The sequence below is a fragment of the Propithecus coquereli genome, unplaced genomic scaffold (assembly GCF_000956105.1).
Source record: "Propithecus coquereli isolate 6110/MARCELLA unplaced genomic scaffold, Pcoq_1.0 Scaffold98, whole genome shotgun sequence".
NCBI classification, from domain to species: domain Eukaryota; kingdom Metazoa; phylum Chordata; class Mammalia; order Primates; family Indriidae; genus Propithecus; species Propithecus coquereli.
Window position 1 is genome coordinate 6,097,365 of NW_012156173.1, and position 20,178 is coordinate 6,117,542.

The 20,178-nt window shown below is 40.4% G+C and overlaps 1 protein-coding gene across 3 annotated transcripts in view; it reads right to left on the reverse strand.

The window, feature by feature from the left end:
* The window catches only part of MAP7 (microtubule-associated protein 7), a 210,174-nt gene that overhangs the window by 15,036 nt on the left and 174,960 nt on the right, over window positions 1-20,178 (reverse strand). For all 3 annotated transcript variants that reach the window (XM_012665231.1, XM_012665232.1, XM_012665230.1), the window contains 7 exons: window positions 15,471-15,584; window positions 10,619-10,743; window positions 4,561-4,676; window positions 3,970-4,253; window positions 1,803-2,034; window positions 473-647; window positions 154-258 (listed from right to left, as the gene is read on the reverse strand). In XM_012665231.1, the coding sequence (XP_012520685.1) occupies window positions 154-258; window positions 473-647; window positions 1,803-2,034; window positions 3,970-4,253; window positions 4,561-4,676; window positions 10,619-10,743; window positions 15,471-15,584 (1,151 nt within the window). The remainder of the gene's footprint in view (window positions 1-153; window positions 259-472; window positions 648-1,802; window positions 2,035-3,969; window positions 4,254-4,560; window positions 4,677-10,618; window positions 10,744-15,470; window positions 15,585-20,178) is intronic.

The following is a 20,178-nucleotide window of genomic DNA, read 5'->3' on the forward strand; positions in this document are numbered from 1 at the left end:
AATACTGAGGGCCACTTTAGTTTATCTGGAAAGGCTAGAACACATTTGTTTTCTGATGACCATGAGCTAGTCTTCTAGTCTTTAGACAGCTAGAAGTCTAGGAGAGAATCAGAACAATCTGTGCTGCAAGTTTCTGCTGGAAGGTGCAGCTACCTTCTTCCTCTCCAGGCGTTCCTGTTCTTCTCTCTGGAAATGCTTCTCTCGTTCCTGCCGGACCCTCTCTGTTTCTTCACGAACACGAGCTTCTTCTTCTTCTTTCTGAAAACAAAAGGTCAGCATCTACTTCTGACAAACAGGCCTGCTGTCCAGTCTCAGGGGACACCCAGAGGTGGCGGCAAGACGACAGATGGAAAAGTCGTGGAAAGTGAGAACACACACACACCAAACAGCGACCCATCTGAGATGGATTCCCACCCATCTCAAGTAGGTGTCTGCACTCAGCTGCCTGCTCCTGCAGGCCGGGGGCCCATACCTGTCTCTGGGCGCGCTCCGTCTCCTCCCGCTCGCGCTGTTCTCGCTCTTCTGCCTGCCGGCGCAGCTGCTCCTCCTTCTGCCTGGCCTGCTCAGCTTCTAGCCGTCGGGACTCTTCCTCACGGCGGCGGGTTCTCTCTTCAGCCACCCTTTGAGCCAATTCCTCCCTCTTTTGTCTGCAAAAAGACAAAAATGAAACAAAGACCCATAAGGGGAATTCCTTGAAGGGACGCCCGAGTTTGTGGTTATTGCAAGGACAGTTAGTTCAAAGGTCTGGCAGAAAAACCTCCACTGGAAATATTCAACTTGGTTAAGGGACAAAGTATGAAGCCACCCTCCTCCCTTCCCAGATTCATCACTGCCTGTGGTAAACAGAAGCAGAACATAACCACTAATGTTTTGGGGAGAACTTGCTTTTTCAAAGGATCTACAATTTAACTATCTTTGAAGGCTGAGATTTGTTTAATCCAAATAATGAGACTTTTTAGTCATGAATTTGAAGCCCCTCCCCGCAAAGAAAATCTTTGTAAATAAATGAAGGTCATAATGTTCTGTCACAGGACAGGAGGATGCTCCACATAAGCTCCCTGTGGGGACCAAAGGCAGGGAACACCAAGATGGCGCCCAGTACTGTGCATGAGATCCTTCCCCAAGGTGTAGTTCTGTTTGTCCGAAGAACAATTATATTGACATTAGCCTTATTAGGCCCAGAAGGTGACTGATTAAGCAAACTATCTCTGGCATACTGCCTGGCAGGCAATCATGGGGCATTTTAGTATCCTACCCAGTTACCCTCTGAGAGGAGTTTTATCTGAGAAGAAGAAAACATGAACCCTTACTATGCAGCTTTAAAATAAGAATTACAAAGATAATGAGGAAGTCTGGAGATCGGAGGTCTGTTAAGTAAAAAAGAAGATTGCACAACTGTACCTCAATTGTGGTTATGATTATGCAAATTTGCATGTATAGGTATGTATGTATGTATGTGTATACATATATACACATCCCCTCCCCAGTGTTCAGAGATTAGAAAGGACCACCCAAAATGTACACAATTACTGAAAATCAGTATTATTATGGATAAATATTTTTGTCCTTAAATCTTTCTCCATCAATGTTGTTGTATTGTTATTAAAATAACAAAACATGATTTAAAAAAAAAATCACTTAGTGGACAAAGGAACACCAAGTAAGAGTAATTCTGAAACAACTAACCTATTCACCTTGGTTACTACCACCACCTCTTCCCTCTCAGAGGGGAGAGTTAGTCAGTCCAAGGTATCACCATGATGTCACTGACACCACGTGGTTGAGCAGTGTCTCCTCTTTACCTTTCCAGCTCTTCTTGTTCCCTCCTCTCCCTTTCCTCCTTCTCTCTCTGCTCTCGGGCCAGCCGCCTCTTCTCAGCTAGTAGCCTTGTGGCCTCTTCTGGGTCGGTGGTGCCTGCGGAAGTCTTGGGAGAAGCACTGGCAGTAGCGGATGATGGCGCTGGGACCGAGGCTGGGGCGGGGACAGAGGCCGGAGCTGGGGCTGAATCTGGAGTTGGGGCCACAACTGGAGCAGCTGTACAAATACGTACAAGGAGAAAGCCAACTGGAAACAAAACCTAAAGAACAGAACAAAACTACCATTCCCGACACCCCAGGCCTAGAATTCATCATTATAAAAGAAAAGGGAATATTTATTATTGTGTGTTCTCATGGTTTCACTGTATTCTATCTGTAACCAAGCAACAGATAACAAAAAAACTAATTGTGTAAGTGAGACATCCAACAAAGCTGACACTCTGTCACCAAGTCTTATTTTTACGCCAGTTAAATCCATTTATATTGAGTGTGTACTGAGTGTAGAGCCTCATGTTAGATTCTGTGGGAAGTTATACCCTGAGCAAAAAGATGAGATCTCCCATTTGTGTTTTATTCCTACTGTTTGGTGACCATTCATTACGAGAGCACTAAAGCCTTTCTATGACCATCCTCAGAGTCCACGCCATGAGTCCAGATTCAGGCTGGGAAGATGACACCTTGTGAAGGGGACCCTTCTGTCTCCCCAGAGCTGTCTCAAGGTCTGCAATGGGAGGAGCCCGGGGCCCCTTTGGTAGCTTGCACTCACCCTGCTTACACATCCCAGGCCTCCAAGATGTAAGATGGGAGCAGAAGTTCTCTGGCCTTATTTAGATTTGGGAAGATGACCTAGAGAGCTCGTGTAGCAGGGAGCCCCACACAGACACCACGATTCTGCACCACGGCAAGTGAGGTGTAATCTCTGGTACCTAATCCCTCCAGATTTACATTTCTACTTTTGTTCCCATAGCTTTTGCTTTGTCGTCATGATTGTGATGGGGTGAGTGACCAGCACTGTGCCCACACCATGGCCTCCGTCTCTGAGCTTGCCTGCCTCTGCATGATGACCTTGTGACAGCGGCTGGTGTAAACGCTGAACCTTTTTGGCCTGGCTTGCTTGCAGAGGCTGGGGCCGGTGTCAACATCGGGAGCCCCGACTGCAGCTCAAGGGCTGGCGGAGCTGCCCAGAGCTGGTGCTGCACTGGCAGGAGGCCCTGCTCCTCCACATGCCCCCCAGCTGAGGAGGAGGAAGTGGAGGCGGGGAAATATGAGCCTGAGGAAGACATGAGCTTTGGGGTGTTTTTGACTAAGCCTCTTTTGGAACATGTCCAATAAAAAAAATTTCTCCCCCATCAATTCTTTGAAAATTCTCCTTTCAAAAGGTGGAGACTAATCTCTCCTTGAGTGTGAATTTAACCTAGTGACTTGCTTCTAATGAACAGAGTATGACTGAACTACTGATGGGTGACTTCTGAGATGGGGTCATGAAAGACACTGGCTTCCTCCTCATTCTCTCTCCCACATCACCTGCTCTGGGGGAATCCTGAAGAGCAAACAGACGATTATGAGGACATCCAGTGACACTCTGGAGAGGTTCATGTATCATGAAACCGAGGCCACCTGCCAACAGCCATGTGCATAGCCATCTTCCAGCTTTGGTTGAGTCTTGAAAACAACGGCAGCCCTGGCCGACAGCTTGACTGCAATCTCCTTAGAGTCCCCGAGCCAGAACCACTGAGCTTAGCTGCTCCCGAATTCCTGACCCAAGAATCCGTGTGCCATAATAAAAGTCTCTTGTTGTTTTTAAGCTGCTAAATTTTAGGGTAATTTGTTACACAGCAATAGATGACTAATACAAGAGATTCTGACGCAGGTGTTCTGAACACATTTTGCGAGACCCTGGACTCAGCCACTAAACTCACTCGGAAACTATGACTGAAGTAACAGGCTGTGGCTCCAACAATAGGCTTTTGTATAATTTTACTGCTTTTATATGTAAAAAAAAGTTATACTTAAGAAAAGGTCCCAAAATTAGCCTGAGAGTAAAATTTCCAAGTCTCTAATATGAAAAGGAAAAGAAAAAGCTAAATAAAAACAGTGCAGGAGAAAAAAGAACAACAAACCCACATCCCATCACAAGTCAGTTCATTCTCACCAGGGTCGGCCTCTGGTTCGACAGGTGCCCTCTCTTCAACGGTGGCTTCTGCTACCTTCACTAAAGGTGCTCTGCCCTTTAGTGAGGGCTCATTGGCAACTTTCTGAGGTTCCTTCTCAGGCTCTTTTTTCTCAGGCTCCACTCTGACTTCTCTCTTGACAGGGCGGATGTTGCCGGGGGACGGGGGCCGGACCTGAGCAGGGGCAGCTTTGAACGAGCCGGGGGGCAAGGAGGAGGCTGGTCTGGGTGTGCCAGGCAAATGAGGAAAGGACTTGGACGGGAGCCTGGGCAACAGACAGACAAGGCAGAGAGAAGGGGACTCGTCAGGATAAGCTTGCCAGACGTCACTTGATGGAAAAGCAATGCAGATATTACATTTAGCTATGTGTATTTGTCTTTTAGGCGGTAAATGCAGAAATAGAGTCACTTTAGAGACCCACTGCAATTTTCCTTTTTTCTTTACTTTCAGGAAGAATGTTATTCCCTGAGTCAAAGCCACACAGCACGGGGAGAACAGTTCACCTTCAGAGGACAGAGGCTACCAATTCTTCAACATGGAACAACCCAGCCAGCTTCTCATATTTCACTTACCACAGGCGAGAGGGAGCTGGTGATCTTGCTTTGGGATTGGATGGAGATAGAGCCCTTCGGATGCCAGATGTAAGGTGGAAGGGTACATTTTCTCTCTCTCTCTCCTTTTTATAGCCCTAAGTTCAGAGAAACTCAATCATTAGATTTTTTTCTGTGAGTGAAGCAACCACATTTGCACTATTCAATAATGGAGCTGCAAATCATTTAATGACTTTTTAGAAATTCTCTAAACTCTGCCACATATATCCATTCTGCCTCGAAAAAAGGCCCTTGTTAGTTTACAACCGAATAGTGTAACCGAACTAACACAATGTGACTAATAAGGTGGTTCTAGATGTGTGATTTGGAGTTGTATTTGTTTTTAAAAAAATACCCTTATACTTTTAGATTATCTGAAGCAAAATCTCAGTCTGGTTTATTCTACAGAAATGTCAAAAAAAAAAAAAATTTCCATTCTTTTCCTAACTTTTAATTAAAATACCTTTTTAATTTGTTAGCTCTTTCCCTCAAAACATACTATAGCTCAGTTTTTTAAAAAAATTTAAATGCTGCTATATCAAATATTAATTCATTTTTTCCTTTATATTGATGTTAGAGAAACAAGCCTTTTCTCATGTAGTGTCCTCTTTGCTCATGAAGAAAAGTCAGGTTCAAGGTGAGGAATTTTATCTATTTTTACTTTTTATCAGATACGGAATTGAAATCAGAGGGCGGGCCAAAACATCGGCCCTCCCCTGACTGCCAATTAGGAATACAGCCAGAGAGAAGGCACCTTTCTTAAGTCAAAATGGGCAAAGGGAAGCCCAGAAGAGTGTTCTGATGTTGTAAAGTCAATCAAGACAAAAAATGCACCGAGTGAAGCAGACCCACTTAAAGTATCTGAGACGTCCCGACAGTGTTCTGGGATGGGAATGGGTGTGTCCTGGAGGTGCCTGTGTGCACAGGCTGCAAGGGTGCCAGCGAAGGGGCAGAAGATCGTCTAGCCTCAGGGCAAATAAGCTGGTAGTGCACCTGTCGTTCTCTTTCTGCCTGGCTCACACATCAACTGCTTCTTTCTTCCCTTCCCTTTTAGTCTCCTCAGTGTCCCTTCTATTTGCTTCTCTCCATTTTCCTAGTTGATGGACTGAGCTATGGGAAGGGGAAAAACAGCTAAGTGTCAAATAATGCTGACTGTCTCCCTGGAATTTCTAAATAGGAGAAATGAAGAGGCAGCAAAGAGCTTCACGAGGTGTGTGCCAGCTCTACATCGTTTCCACCCTCTGCTCCTGTCTCTGGTCTCAGAAGGTGGAGCCTCGCCGAGCTGCTGGAGTCCTTGGGGAGCAAAAGCTGCAGCCACTGTATGGTGCCCCCATGGCTGGTACACGGGGTGGCAGGCCCAGGGCTCTTCCCAAGGGAGGGTGGGGCTAAGCACCTCCAGCAGCCTTTCTTTTTCTTTTTCTCAAAACATTTTGATTTGGCTGAAATCAGATTAAACAAGAGATCAAAATGGGAAGTAGAAAGGACAATTTTTGATGTGGGGGGTTTGGGGCTGAATTTTATTGTCTGTGCCTTGATAACACAGGGATCAGGGAATAAATCTATATAAAACTATATAATCCTCAGATAGTCTGCTTTTTAAAGTGCCACTAAGGCAATTACTTCTTTCTCTCCTAAAAGTGCTCTCCTTTAATCACCTAGGGGTGGGAGAGCAGGGGAGGAGTGGTTTGAAAAAACACTCAATACTTGAGTTAACAACCTCCCCAGCAGGTAGTTTTTTTTTTTTTTAAACCATTTTAGTCCTTTCATTGCTCTTGTACCCAGCCACCTATTTGGGTACCACACATATAAAAGCACTCCTGATCTGCACCCTGATCTGAGTGAATAGCCGCAATCTGCACAATCATCTTTCCTTTAATACTTTCCACAGTGCTGAGGGGGAACACATGGAACAAGTCAATGGTCTGGACAACCTACCACTAAGGAGAAATTTTATAAATAGAGGTAGATTTAGAATACAGTGTAAATATCCTCCAAGAGACAATGCACAACAGATACTCTTAAGGAAGTGCTGCTCAACAGAACCTTCTGTGATGATAGAAATGTTCTAAATCTATGCTGTCCACATAGTAGCCACTAGCCACATTTGGCTATTTGAATTTAGATCTAAATTAAATAAAATTAAAAATTCAAAACATTTTCAGTGCTCAACAGTAGCCATTTGAATTTAGGTCTAAATTAATTAAAATTAAATACAATAGAAAAGGAATTTAAAAAAACAATTCCATTTTCGATAGCATTCTTTTAAATAAAATACTTGGGAATAACTTAACTGAGGAGTCCAGAGACTTGTATGCTGAAATCTACAAGACATTGTTCAAAGAAGTTAAAGACAACACACGTAAATGGAAAGGGACGCTGTGTCCCTGGATCGGAAGACTTAATATTGTTAAGATGACAACACTGTCCAAAGCTATACACAGATTCCATGTAATCCCTGCCAAAATCCCAATATCATTATTTTTTTGCAGAAATAGAAAAATCCATTGAAAAATTCATATGGACTCTCAAGGGACCCCAAAGAGCAAAAATAATCTTGAAAAAGAAGATCAAAATTGGAGGTTTCATACTTCCTGATTTCAAAACATATTACAGATTGAGCATCCTTTATCCAAAATGTTTGGGACCTCAGAAGTGTGTTGAATTTTGGATTTTTTCAGATTTTGGAATATTTGCATTAATACTTACTGCTTTAGTGGCATCCCTAATCCAAAAAATCCAAAATCAAAAGTGCTCCAATGAGCATTTAATTTGAGTGTTATGTTGGCACTCAAAAAGTTTCAGATTTTGGATTTTCGGATTAGGGATACTCAATCAATACAAAAGTACAGTAATCAGTACTGTGTGGCACTGGTACAAAGACAGACACATAGACCAATGGACTGGAATAGAAAGTCCAGGAATAAACTCTGATGTATATGGTCAAATGACAAGACCACTCAGTGAGAAAAGGACACTCTGTTCAATAAATGGTGCCAGGAAAACTGGATATCCACATGCAAAACAATAAAGCTGACACCATCTGGGGGATGGACTGCCTGAAGCTCTGACTCAGGTGGGGCAAAGGCAATATATGTAACCTAAACATTTGTAGCCCTATAATATGCTGAAATTAAAAAAAAAAAAAAAAGAATAAATCTGAACCCTTACCTTATATAACATACAAAAATGAAGTCAAAGTGGACTAAAGTCCTAAAACATATGACATAAACTATAAAAATCCTGGAAGAAAACATTGGTGAAAAGCTACACGACATTGGTTCTTGTACTGATTTCTTGGCTATAACACCAAAAGGACAGGCAACAAAGCAAAAATAAAGAACATCCAACTTAAAAACTTCTGTGCATCAAAGGAAACAATCAACAGAGTAAACAGGCAACTTATGGAATGGGAGAAAATATTTGCAAATCATATATCTGATAAGGGGTTAATCTCTAGAATAGATAAATAACTCTACAACTCAACAACAAATAGCCTGACTAAAAAGCGAGCAAAGAATATGAATAGACATTTCTTGAAAGATGACATATGAATGGCCAACGAGCATATGAAAAGCTTAGTATCACAGATCATTAAAGAAATGCAAATCGAAGCCACAATGCAGTATCACCTCATATCCATTAGGAGGGCTATTACCAAAACCAAACACACACACACCCAGAAAATAACAAGTGTCAATGAGAATGTGGAGAAACTAGAATCTATGTGTATTGTTGGTGGGAATGTAAAATGGTACAGTTGCTGCAAGAAATGAAGGCTCCTTGAAAAATTGAAAATAGGATTACCTTATGATCAAACAATCCCACTTTGGGGTATATATAAAAAAAATTGAAAGAAGGATCTTGAAGACATATTTGCACACCTATGCTCACAGCGGCAGTATTCACGAGGTGAAAGCAATCCAGATGTCCATCAATGCATAAATGAATAAACAAAATGTGGTATACACATACAATGGAATATTATTCAGCCCTAAAAAGGAAGGAAATTCTGACACGTGCCACAAGGATGAACCTTGAGGACATTACGCTAAGTGAAACAAGCCAGTCACTAAAATTCAAACAGTGCATGATTACACTTTTATGTGGTCTCTAAGGTAGTTAAATACATAGAAATAGAAGGTACAATGGCAGTTGCCAGGGGCTGGGAAATGGGAAGTCGTTTAACTGGTAGGGAGTTTTGGTTCTGCAAGATTTAAAAAGTTTTGGAGATTGCTTACACTATAATACGAATATACTTAACATTGCTGAACTTCAAAAGGGCTAAGATGCTAAATTTAATGTTATGTGGTTTTTACCACATTTAAAAGATATTTTAAAAATTAAAAATCCAGTTTGTCAGTCTCACTAGCCACTTCCAAAGTGCTCCATGTAGCTAGTCACTACTGAATTCATTCCATAGTGCAGTTCTGAAGGGTAACTGACACCTGGAGTCATTTTCTGGTGGTATGTATTTGCCTAAATACTTGGTTATAAAGAGGTGAAAAGAAGGTTAATCGATCAAATGAAGAAAGAGGAAGGCATTAAAAACAAAACAAAACAAAACAAGGCTCTGGATTATGTGATGATAAATTCCCCTCATTTACTTTGTTAGCCAGGGTCAGCCCTCTATCTTCACTCAAGGAGTGTTAATTTTTGTTTTTACCCAGAAAAAGGTATTTTTCCTTTGGTAAATGCTCTTCTTACCTGCCCGATGAGCACTCAATGTTTGGGGCCAAAGCTGTTCTGTTTAACTATGGCTTTTTGTCCACAGCTAGTATCTCTGAAGCACCAACACTAATGAATTAAAAGCTTGACAGACATCAAAGGTAGTTTCACTTTTGGCTTAGAGGGTTGAAGGCCTGACTCAATCATGAATTAAATACTGTCTCAGGAAAGCCTGAAGGGGCTTGAAAGAAAACTGCCTGCAGGTCAAGCCATCAAGGCTTCACAAAGCAAAATCCTTTTAGGTGTCCATCAGGTTTATACAGCTGAATTGCTCTGGGAAGTTAAGATAAAAAAAAAAAAAAAAATGTTTCAGCCTTTTTTAAAAGGATCATACTATTATCATGAAGAGAGTCAATGAGATCTTTTGGTTGATTGGTGAGTCTTTTTTTCTTTTCTTTTTTTTTAATAGAGACAATAGAGACAGGGTCTTGCTCTGTCACCCAGGCCGAAATTCCTGGGCTCAAGTGGTCCTCTGGCTTTGGCCTCCCAAAGTGCTGGGATTACAAGTGTGAGCCACTGCACCCGGCCCAATTGGTGAGTCCTTTAAGACTAAAGGAGAAATGTCTGAAGACCTTAGAACAATGTTTACATCTTTCAATTGATACAAATAAACACAGGACTTAAAACAAAAAAAAAAAGATGCCTGGCGACATACAAATTACCTCATTGCATTTACACCATGGTGAAAATTAACATTAGCTCAGTCACCTTGCCAATAAATAGCAAGCACAAATTACGTTCTTCACTTGCACAACTTGAGTTTAGAGCATAGCCTAATAGCCTTTCAAGAATTAGTTATTTAGCAAATAACTACTGTTTTCAAAATACTTCTTCACTATATTTTAAGATCTGGGCCTTGTCAGGGATTAGCTAAGCCGGATAAAGATTCTTTATCTTGCTTTTTAAAAAACCACATTTAGAATTCAGTTGGCTTCTTGATATGGTTGGAATAAAATGTCAAGGTGGCAGTCCAGGCCCACTTACACTTCAAAGGCTATTTGGTTTTCTTACTTTCAAAAATGAAAATATTCTGTCATTGTACTTATTTGCATGGCGGCTCTGGTAGGGTTGGCATGCTCGAACAAAGAACGGTTTTCATTTTCAAATTCCAATTTTTTGGGAGAGCAAAATCTCCAAGTGGAGAGGAAGTGGGAAGACACTACCAGCTAGCCAGCCAGATGTGCAATCGGTGGGACAGAGGGGATGTCACAGCTTCCCCCCTTACACCCACACCGCACCTGGGAGTAGTGTCCACTCTGCAACAGAAACAGCACCGGCTCCCAGACTCTCCCAGCTGCTCCCAACAGCTACTCACCACTGTGCCATGAATGGTCCTCCTGCGCGAAGAGCCCTCAGGTGGTGTTACAAAGAGTTTTGGTCGATCTGTCGGATTTCTAGAGTGTGCAGCTTTGTAGGGCATGATGATGGGGCTGCAAGATGCTGAACGAGGACAAATGGGGATAACTAGGGTGCAGGTGATTGGTTTTACACATAAGAGTGCCAGAGGAGCAGTTGAAGAAAGCCAAAAGCAGGTTCAGGAAAAGGAGCCAAGCGGAGATAGAGAGAAAAGTAGGGAGAAGATGTTATTACCTACAGGTGCCCAGAACCATCATACTCAGCTGTCCTCATAGTCCTATGAGTTTATGATGTGTCCAAAAGGAAAGCATGTCCTAGTGAGAAATCTGGAATATATTGTTAGCTATTTGGCTATTTAAATACTGATTAAAGATACAGATGTAATCCGATAATTATGGAGAACAATGGCCTTATATTCCTATCAACTGATGGTTCTGGAAAAATGCTACATTAGTGATATAAGTTTTATATGGGACTGGTCTATAATTAGATTTTTCCTAATTAGCTTTAAGATGGAACAAAAGGTGGAAAGAGAGGAAGCGTGCAAGCAGGCAAGCAAGATATACTGCAACTATTTCAGGATTCAAGTTCAACAGCCAGCAAGGGGTAGGGGAAAGCAACTGAATTTAAAAGATGTTAAATGACCAAGTCTTACCAAGTGTTAAGACTTGTCACAAGGATAAGCAATAATTTCCAGAAAAAAATTATTCTGTAAATGTTTTATTTACAGGCAAACCAAATGCATGCTTCTGGGTTTTACCAAAAGTCAGAGCATTTGATGGTTCATAAGAAGCAGCATTAGATCATAAGGGGAGATTGGATATAACCATTTAAAACGATGAATAGAACACAAACATGTTAGAATTGACAAAAATAAGGTTGAATCATGAATAGCTTTTACAGTTTTACTCAAGGTGGAATATTTTTTTGAAAAACCACACAGTCTGACCATTCACCTTCAAAGGAACACTGTTGTTAATCAAGTTATTTTGAGCAACAATGGGTTTAAAGAAATTCAGGTAACACTGCACAGATATTAAAAGAGTGGGTACCATAGTTCCAAGGTCTACTTTCAGATTTCATTCAGAAATCTTGTTTTCCAGCAAAAATAAGATAAACTTGACTACTGAGAAGAATACTATGAATTTGGACAGGGTCATAAAATAACTTTACTTAAATCTAGCCATTGTAGCAACCCTTTAAAGAAACCATATGCCAGCTGAATGTAACAGTATTAACAAATTAAAAACTCAAAAGTTTACATGACAAATTTGGGATAATCTTAATTTCAGAATTATAGAGGTTGAAAAATATTTAACTGTTATCTTGGTTTAGTCTATAGACAGAAAGTTGATTAGACTGCATCTTTATTAATGTGCTCTCTTTCATTAAATGCCTGGCAGTACCCATGGCTATTACTGAATGGTTGAGGCAGTGAATAGATTGCAAACTGCACTCTCTTCCCCTCATTCGAAAATAGAATTCTATTTCTTCAAAACTAAAACAATTTTCATTTCCTCAGTTCTCCTTAAAAGAACGTGAGTCTTACTTGGGAAGTGAAATAAAGCTTTACTTCCAACCTTAATGGTGAAGGAAGGATTTGTATTGTGAGGAAAGAGAACCTCTTGTCATTTTGCTTGTGACACGGGGGAAACAATTTGAAAATAACCTTTTCTCAAGTGCCACCACAAGACATTTGCATTTTCCAGACAAGAAAGAGTTCATTAACGCAAACTTCTTCCAAGCCAATCAAATGCATTAAGGAATAACATCTTGGCAAAAGGCACCTCTGGGGATTAATGATGAGGAAGAGAAGCATACACTGCTCAGGGCACAGGCAAAGGCCATTAACCTTATTCAAGGATCAGGAAACCCCAGAAAACAGTCTTGCTCTGAGGCCATGGGTCTGATGCTAAAAAAGGAATGAAGCACAGCAATATGATTTCTTTTCCCTCTAGTGGAAAATAACAATTTCCTGAGGCATCCATGCAGGAGTTCCTGAGACCATCATGGATGTAAGCTAATCTTATCATGCCTTCTGGTTTATTCTTTTAGTGTAGAGGTAATATTACATACAGTTTGAAAATATTCTTAAATCTGTCTAGTATAGTCCATAGAAAAAAAATCATCAAATTTAATTGTCCAAAGAACATCTTCTGGCTACAATAAACATTATAGGACCCTTGTGAGGTTATTAAATTTCATGGAATTCACTGCTGTACTAAAACAGCAAGTAATGAAAAACCTGAAATCTTTAAACCGATTATTTGTATTATCTTGCCCTTCTGAAGAAATAGTAAGAGCAACATACAGTTATTTTTTTCCCCACAGTACCCTCCATATCCCAAGTAGTTTAATTAAACATGAACACTGTCTCATGGAAATGTCTCTGAGAAAAGTCTTCCACAATATCCCTATCTCATCTTGTAAGTGTGCATTAATTTAACTCATTCAAGATTTTCTGTATGAAATAATGGGTGCAGAGAAAAGACAAGGCAGTTCAAGTGGCTGGAGTGTAGCATAGAGAACAGAAAAACTACATAATAGAATGCTAATATTTAGTGAGGGCCTACTATGTGCAGGTATTATTCTAAGCATGTATTAATTTATTTAATTCTGAGCTCTGATAATCACATTTGGAAAGTTCTGGGAAAAAGAGGGAGTGGGGCATAGAAAAGTCAACCCAAAACAGTGAGTGCAAATGAGAGGTATGAGACTCAGATTTCCAATTTTCAACTGCTCTGTTTGCTCAGGGAGTCTGCGATCACGGAACGCCCTAGGGTTAAAGAGTGGCTGTTTTAATCTGCTAATGTAACCCTGCTCCAATGAGGGTCACCTTCTTGCCAATGGCAATTGGGAATATGATGAAGTTAAGGGACAACACTAAAATGGGAAGACAAGAAAAAAGAATAAAGCATTAGATGAAAAAATTAAAGTGACGGAAAAAGTGTTTTTGACAAGACAACTAGAAAGATGTTTATATATATAATTCTAAATGGAAATTTAAAACAAAAAGTTTTGGTTCACTAAACATAAGCTGTATCAATGCAGTAGGTGACAATGATCTAGGCAATGTATTAGTAAAACAGGCAATTCATAGGCTATGCACTTTTTCACACTAAAATAAATTAGACACATATCAATTGTGAAAATGAGAATGGAAAAGTTGCAAAGGAAAGAGCCAGTTTGCAGATAATGAAGCACCTTGACTGGGTATAACGATGAAGGAGGAGGGAAGGTGGGCGAGTAGAATGGGTGGAAAATGAGGAAATGGTATTGGAGAAGACTAGAGGGAGAGTGAAAGAATTGACGAAAGTTAGTGACGACACAAATAGCAAAGAAAGACAATTTCCTAGCTGTGAGACAGTCATTTAGCACAGTACAACAACGTACAATGTGGAGATTCAGAAGCATGATAGCCATAAACTAGTTAGACCCTATGAAATATTAATAGGACTGAAAAGCCATCTTAAATGTCCTTCCATTAGCTAGACATTAAGAAAAACTTTCAAGACATATAAAAGTATGAATTCATAGGCATAGAAAAAAACTATCTTGAAATAAGCTGTATTTTCTCATCCAGAAAAATCACAGATGCAATGTGACAGCTCTGACAGGAGAGTTACTTTACAGAAAACACAAACACCGTGGTGCAGCTAGTTGACCGCACAATTGCACACGAAGCATCACCCAGGATGCAGAGGAGGGAGGGGTAAGCACATTCAAGATCCAGGCCACTGATTTTCTAAGTGACCCTGGTGTAAGTCACTTATTCTCACTGCACTTGGTTTCCATAAAGAGGTGGTGGGAATGCCCACACTTGCTTTTTTGACTGTGTCCCAGGGGTACTGAGATTTGGGGTTGACACTCATTAGCTCATTGGGCACCACAGAGGAAAGATGCCATAAAACCACCAAGAATTATTATTTGTAAAACGGGCTAATGAACATGGAGAGGTTCGCAGAGGCAAAGCATTTTTAAAGGGGACTTTATGGAGAGAGTATGTGATTTCCTAAGTGCCAAAAATGAAGGATGGCAGACTGGTTACATAAATACACCAACTGTGTCCAAAAATATTTGGAAAAAACGAAATGAACCCACCAGGACAGAAATGTTACTCAAAATCTAATATGTACCGTTCTTACCAATTAGATATAGGCTCTACAGTAACTTTTCATTCAATTTAATTGGCTCATTCAGGCATGTTTTACATCTCAAAAAGGTAGAGGAATCTATTATGATAACCAGTATCATAATAACCAGTACCAGGCATGTTTTTACATATTTTCAAAGAAGGTAACAAATAGAACACTATAATTAGCCTTCTCCACTACTCCGAGAGTTCTAGAAGGGTATAATTCCTAGATTACATATAAGGGACTGGTGCGGGGAGGATAAGTAGCCAGCCCACAGCCACGTTAAGAAACTCTATGCTTAAATAACAAACTTGTGCTTTGATTTTATTCCCAAGTCCACATATTAATACTGAATATTAAATTATTTCTGCCTTCGATCATCTGCTCAGAGACAGGGGCAGAAGGAAAGGCAGGTACGGGATACTTTTTTCTGGTAATGTTATGAACAGGCAGAGGCCTCTGAAGCTTGGCATCTGGCACCCAGACAAGACTAAGGTGGCTACTGGGGGAAAGCGTGCCAGGGGCATGACACCAACACCAACAGACACTTCCACCCGGAGGAGAGAGGAGCACACAGGAAAAACTGAGGTGTGATTAAGCGAATACTGGTGGCTCAGATATGCTTTGAAAGGAGGACTTGACCTCACTGGGAAAGTTCCACCTGGACAGTTTTACCTGCATCTCCAGACAAGGCGGCTGTGCTTTTACTTCTGGCCAGGAACGAATGTGTGGGCGTCAGGAGTCTGTTAACAACGCTGCTCTCCCATGGGCTGAGCTGCAGGCGGCGAGCTAAACGTCACCACATAAGCAAGATGTTAGAAGCATTCTGTCCAGGGTCAACAGGGCGTAGACACCACACCTATTGCTTCCATGTGCCAGGCCTTCGAGCAAGACCAGGCTCTGCAAGGAGGATGGTGGCTGAGAGTTAGGGCAACAGAAATCCTGCCCAAAGGGAGAGCTATTCCCTAAGGTTGCCTTTCTACGAGATGTTAGGTTTGTGGTACGCTCTAAATTAAGTTTTACAGATGCAGATTTTGCTAACCACCCTTCTTTAGTAGTCAAATGGCAATAAAACATAAATATCATTTCAACTGTAGTTTTGGGGTATTAATAACTCCAGGGCAATAGTAGGTACTATCTGACGGGCATCAGGGTGGGCAGTGGACTGATGGCACACACCTTAGTGAAAGGGCTTCCTAAGGACCTTGAATAATAAACCCCAACAGAGGCATTGGCAAGCTAAAGAAAGACTGGAGTTATATAAAAGAGGGAAAGGGTCCCCACTGAATTATGCTAGATCTCCATGCATTGCTACTTGGGCAATGGGTGTGTGTGTGTGTGGGAATTAGATTCAATAAAATGAAAGAAGACTTATGCAGAGTTCTGTATGGGATTCCTTTTGACTTTTCCATTTGGCAAGCCAGGTTCTTTCAGGTCCCTGTTTGGCAACAAACAAAGATTTTGGCTGAGGATAAGGCTGAGGCTGAAGCAAGAGAAAATTAAACAGAAAAGCCAAAATCCTAGTGGATACCTGAAGAATCTAGAAAACAAATTAAAAATAATGCAATGATGTATGGTCTCAAATTATACTGGGGCAGGGCCATGCTTAGGAAATGTATGCCACTTATAAATTAGGGTGCAGTTTGCCTCTGGAGCAGGAGTTCTTATAACAATCTTGTATATATCATATACTAAAGAAATGGCATTTAAATTCTAGGAAATTAGTTTTTAGTTAATAAAAACCATACATTGCTAAATATTGTTATAAAAAGTATTTGTTCCTATCTGGAATGAAGTACCAACTTCCAATAAGTACCTTAATTATCTGACTTTATTTCAAAAGAGTGGCTTGTTTTGATTAAGGCTCTGATGAATTTAGAAATTAATCGTTCATTAGATTTTCTGTTTATTAGAAGAGTCTTTGTGATTAAGACATTAATAAAAAAAGACCTGTTATAAAAACTACTGCAATAGTTACAGTTGGTGGAAAGCACCATGGGATAAGTACTACCATAAACTATAGTATGGCAATGTGAGTGTGTGTAAAGGCAGAATATGACACAATCTAAAATTAGAATACACCTACAGAATAAGGTCAATGGGGAAAAAGTGATTAGGATAAATTGAAAATTTTCCAACAGCTGAGAAAGGGAAGAAAGGAAAGAAAGATGAATGTTTCCTTTTCTTAGAAAAACTGTAGGATGACTATGGCTTATAACTGCAGAGATGGGTTATCACAGAAAAGATAAGTCCCTTTTCTTTACTCCATTAAGAAGTTTAATTACTTTATTTCCATGAGTTGTCAAGGCATCGACCAAATAATTTGCCTCAAATGAAGATCATTGAAAACCCACTTGAATCTGCGTGTAAAGCAAATCCAAAGAGATTTGTTTTATAGCTCCTGATATTGTGATGAAAGATTTTGCTAGGAGAAACATGTTTCCACTTCTTTCACATTCATAACTATGTGTTGGCTGGGTGCAGTGGCTCAAGCCTGTAATCCCAGCACTTTGGGAGGCCAAGGTGGGAGGATCATTTGAGGCCAGGAGTTCAAGACAAGCCTTGGTAACATAGTGAGACCCTGTTTCTACAAAAAAGAAAAAAATCAGCTGGGCGTGATGGCACGCACCTGTAGTCCCAGCTACTTAGGAGGCTGAGAGGCCGGAGGATCACTTGGGCCCAGGAATTCGAGGTTACAGTGAACTATGATCACTCTGCTGCATTCTAGCTTGGGCAGCAAAGCTAGACCCTGCCTCGAATGATTGAATGAATGACTGACTAACTAATTATGCCTTCACCAAGATAGAGACTGATGTCTTCCACTAGATAACATTTTAGTAAAGGTTAGTAAAGCAGAGTTGGTTGATTCCTTTTTTTTTTCACCTAGACTGGCCTGATTTTGGGATTACAAAGCTGAAGGAAGAGATATTAACTCTCGTGGAACAACTCTATGGTATCGATCCTATTTAAACACTTAATGAGATACTGACAATTCCTGTAATAGACCACCCAGATCAGAGGAGGCAAACTCAAAAGCCTCTAGGTACCATGCAGGCTATCATAAATTTGATGGGCACCTGTACTACCACTTTCCTCCTATAAGCAAGAAATCACTATTCAGTTTCAGGTGATGGGTACCATGTAGAAATTAGGCAAATGTTGTCAGATCCTGATTTCTTCATCAGAATTAGGAAACCTAAATGTTATATGAAGGCTTCCATTATTTTAAATATTGGCAATTAATTCAAATTAAAGCAAGAACAAAAAACACTGCTCAGTAAAATAGAACAAGCCTGTAGGCAGAACTCAGCTTGACGTCCACCACTGCATCCTTTGATGGAGATTCTAGGGGAAAAAATGTAATGACTAATTTAAAGCAAAGATGGGCAACTTTATTCTTACTCTTCAAACTTTCTATTGTTCTTTCTTGAGTAAAAGCTGGTTAAGCAAATAGCTTAAAGATAATAATATACACTTTTAATGTAAAAATTTTCAGTGGTGACATTCTCTCTGTTGCAACAATTATAGAAACCTTTAATAATCAGAGTTTTCCTTTCACTCAGGTAATTTTATCCATGTAACACTATATCCAGGGGTAATAATCAAAATATTTAAAAGCCAGTGGGGCAAAGGCACAGAGCCTCCATTAGACTGGCCTCCACTGGCTTCCAAGGGCCTGAGGCAGCACATCTTAGAGAAATGGCTATTTATCAAGTGATACATTTTTAGTAACCAGTACAGCTGTTCAGATGCATTCCAGATGAATGTCATCGCCGATGGTATCAGAGCCTCAATTTAATATCAGCTTTAAAGTCTATACCATAGAACTGAGAAAGCTTGAACACTAATAATGATGTATATACCCACTTGACAGATTTGTCCACAAAGCCCTCTAATTTAATAATCTGGTAAGAATGGTTTCTAATGAAATAATAAGGTATAACCAACTTTTAGAAATAGCAGAAAATTAACTGAATTACTTATATCTCCAAATTAGAGAAATTCAAATTCAGAAGAATTTTTATTTTTATTAAAAGGTGTAAGTCTCTAACAGTCTGAGGGTTTTGCCTAACTTAAAAAAAAAATTGGTTGGGCTAGTCGGGCTCTAGCCTGTAGTCCCAGCTACTTGGGAGGCTGAGGCAGGAGGATCGCTTGAGGCCAGGAGGATCGCTTGAGGCCAGGAGTTTGAGACCAGCCTGGGCAACATAGATCCCTACTCTAAGCAAAAAAAATGCTTCCTGGACCATATGGGAGCCTCCTCCTGGCTGAGCTGGCCTGTTAGACCAGGAACTGGTTCACAGTTTTTTGGTAAAGGGGCAGAGAAGCAGAACTCCCAAGTTTAGCGCTCTCCCTCCTGTCCTGTTAGTTCAGCTTAGTATTCAACTTTCTAGGTCTGCACTATGATTCAAGGGGCAGTTTTCTGGCCCAAGCTATGAAATGATTACTGAACTTCCCTTGACACCGATATCCTATGTCCTATCTCTCTACTTCTAACCTCACCCTGCAAAAGAATGCACAGAGTAGATCAAAGAGAGGACACCCATGCAGGTAAGAACTGAGGATGTGGTGTGGCAACTGCATGGGTGAGGAGCTGGTGATGGCTGTTCTAGCTGCCTCCTGCAACAATTAGCCTGTAGGACATTAAGTCAGGCTCTTGACTTCTTAGGGGCTCTATCACCCCAACAGAAGTAGATGATCCATCCAATAAATCTTTCTCAGTCCTAAAACTCTAAATCACAAGAGCAGCGAATTAGATACTATCATACAGGGTACATAAAACATCTTATTTCTAATTGATACAGACAATTCAGCATGGTCATTCCACAGAAATGTGGACAGGAGACTGCCCAGGTTATTGCCCAGCTCTTCACACCCATCCTCACTCTGATTTCAGCTATGGGATTGTAGGAGGCAGTGAGCAATGTTTAAAGTACCATAAAACCTTCATTGCAGTTTGTCTCAGACCCAGGTTCACAAAAGTATGAAATTAAAGTGTTTAATAAGTGACCAGTTCCAGAGAAAAGACGAAGGAACAACTGTTAAGAGCAGCATTCACATGCTATATTTTGTATGAGGGACTAGGTTTGAAAATAAAGGATATTTATGAAACGAATTTTAATTCGTAATACTTATTTAAGGTCCCTAATTTGACTAATATCGATGATTAAGGCAAATGAGGTTAAAAAACACAGGAATGGTTTCCGTTAAAAAGCAAGAATAGGAAGTTGTTCAAAGATTGACTGCTTTAAGAGGTTAGTTATAAAATAACATCAACACTTACATAACATTGTACATTACAATGACACCATAACTTTTATATAATACAAAATATACATACACACATACAGAACATGCACACATTACATTCCTTTTAAAGATTATA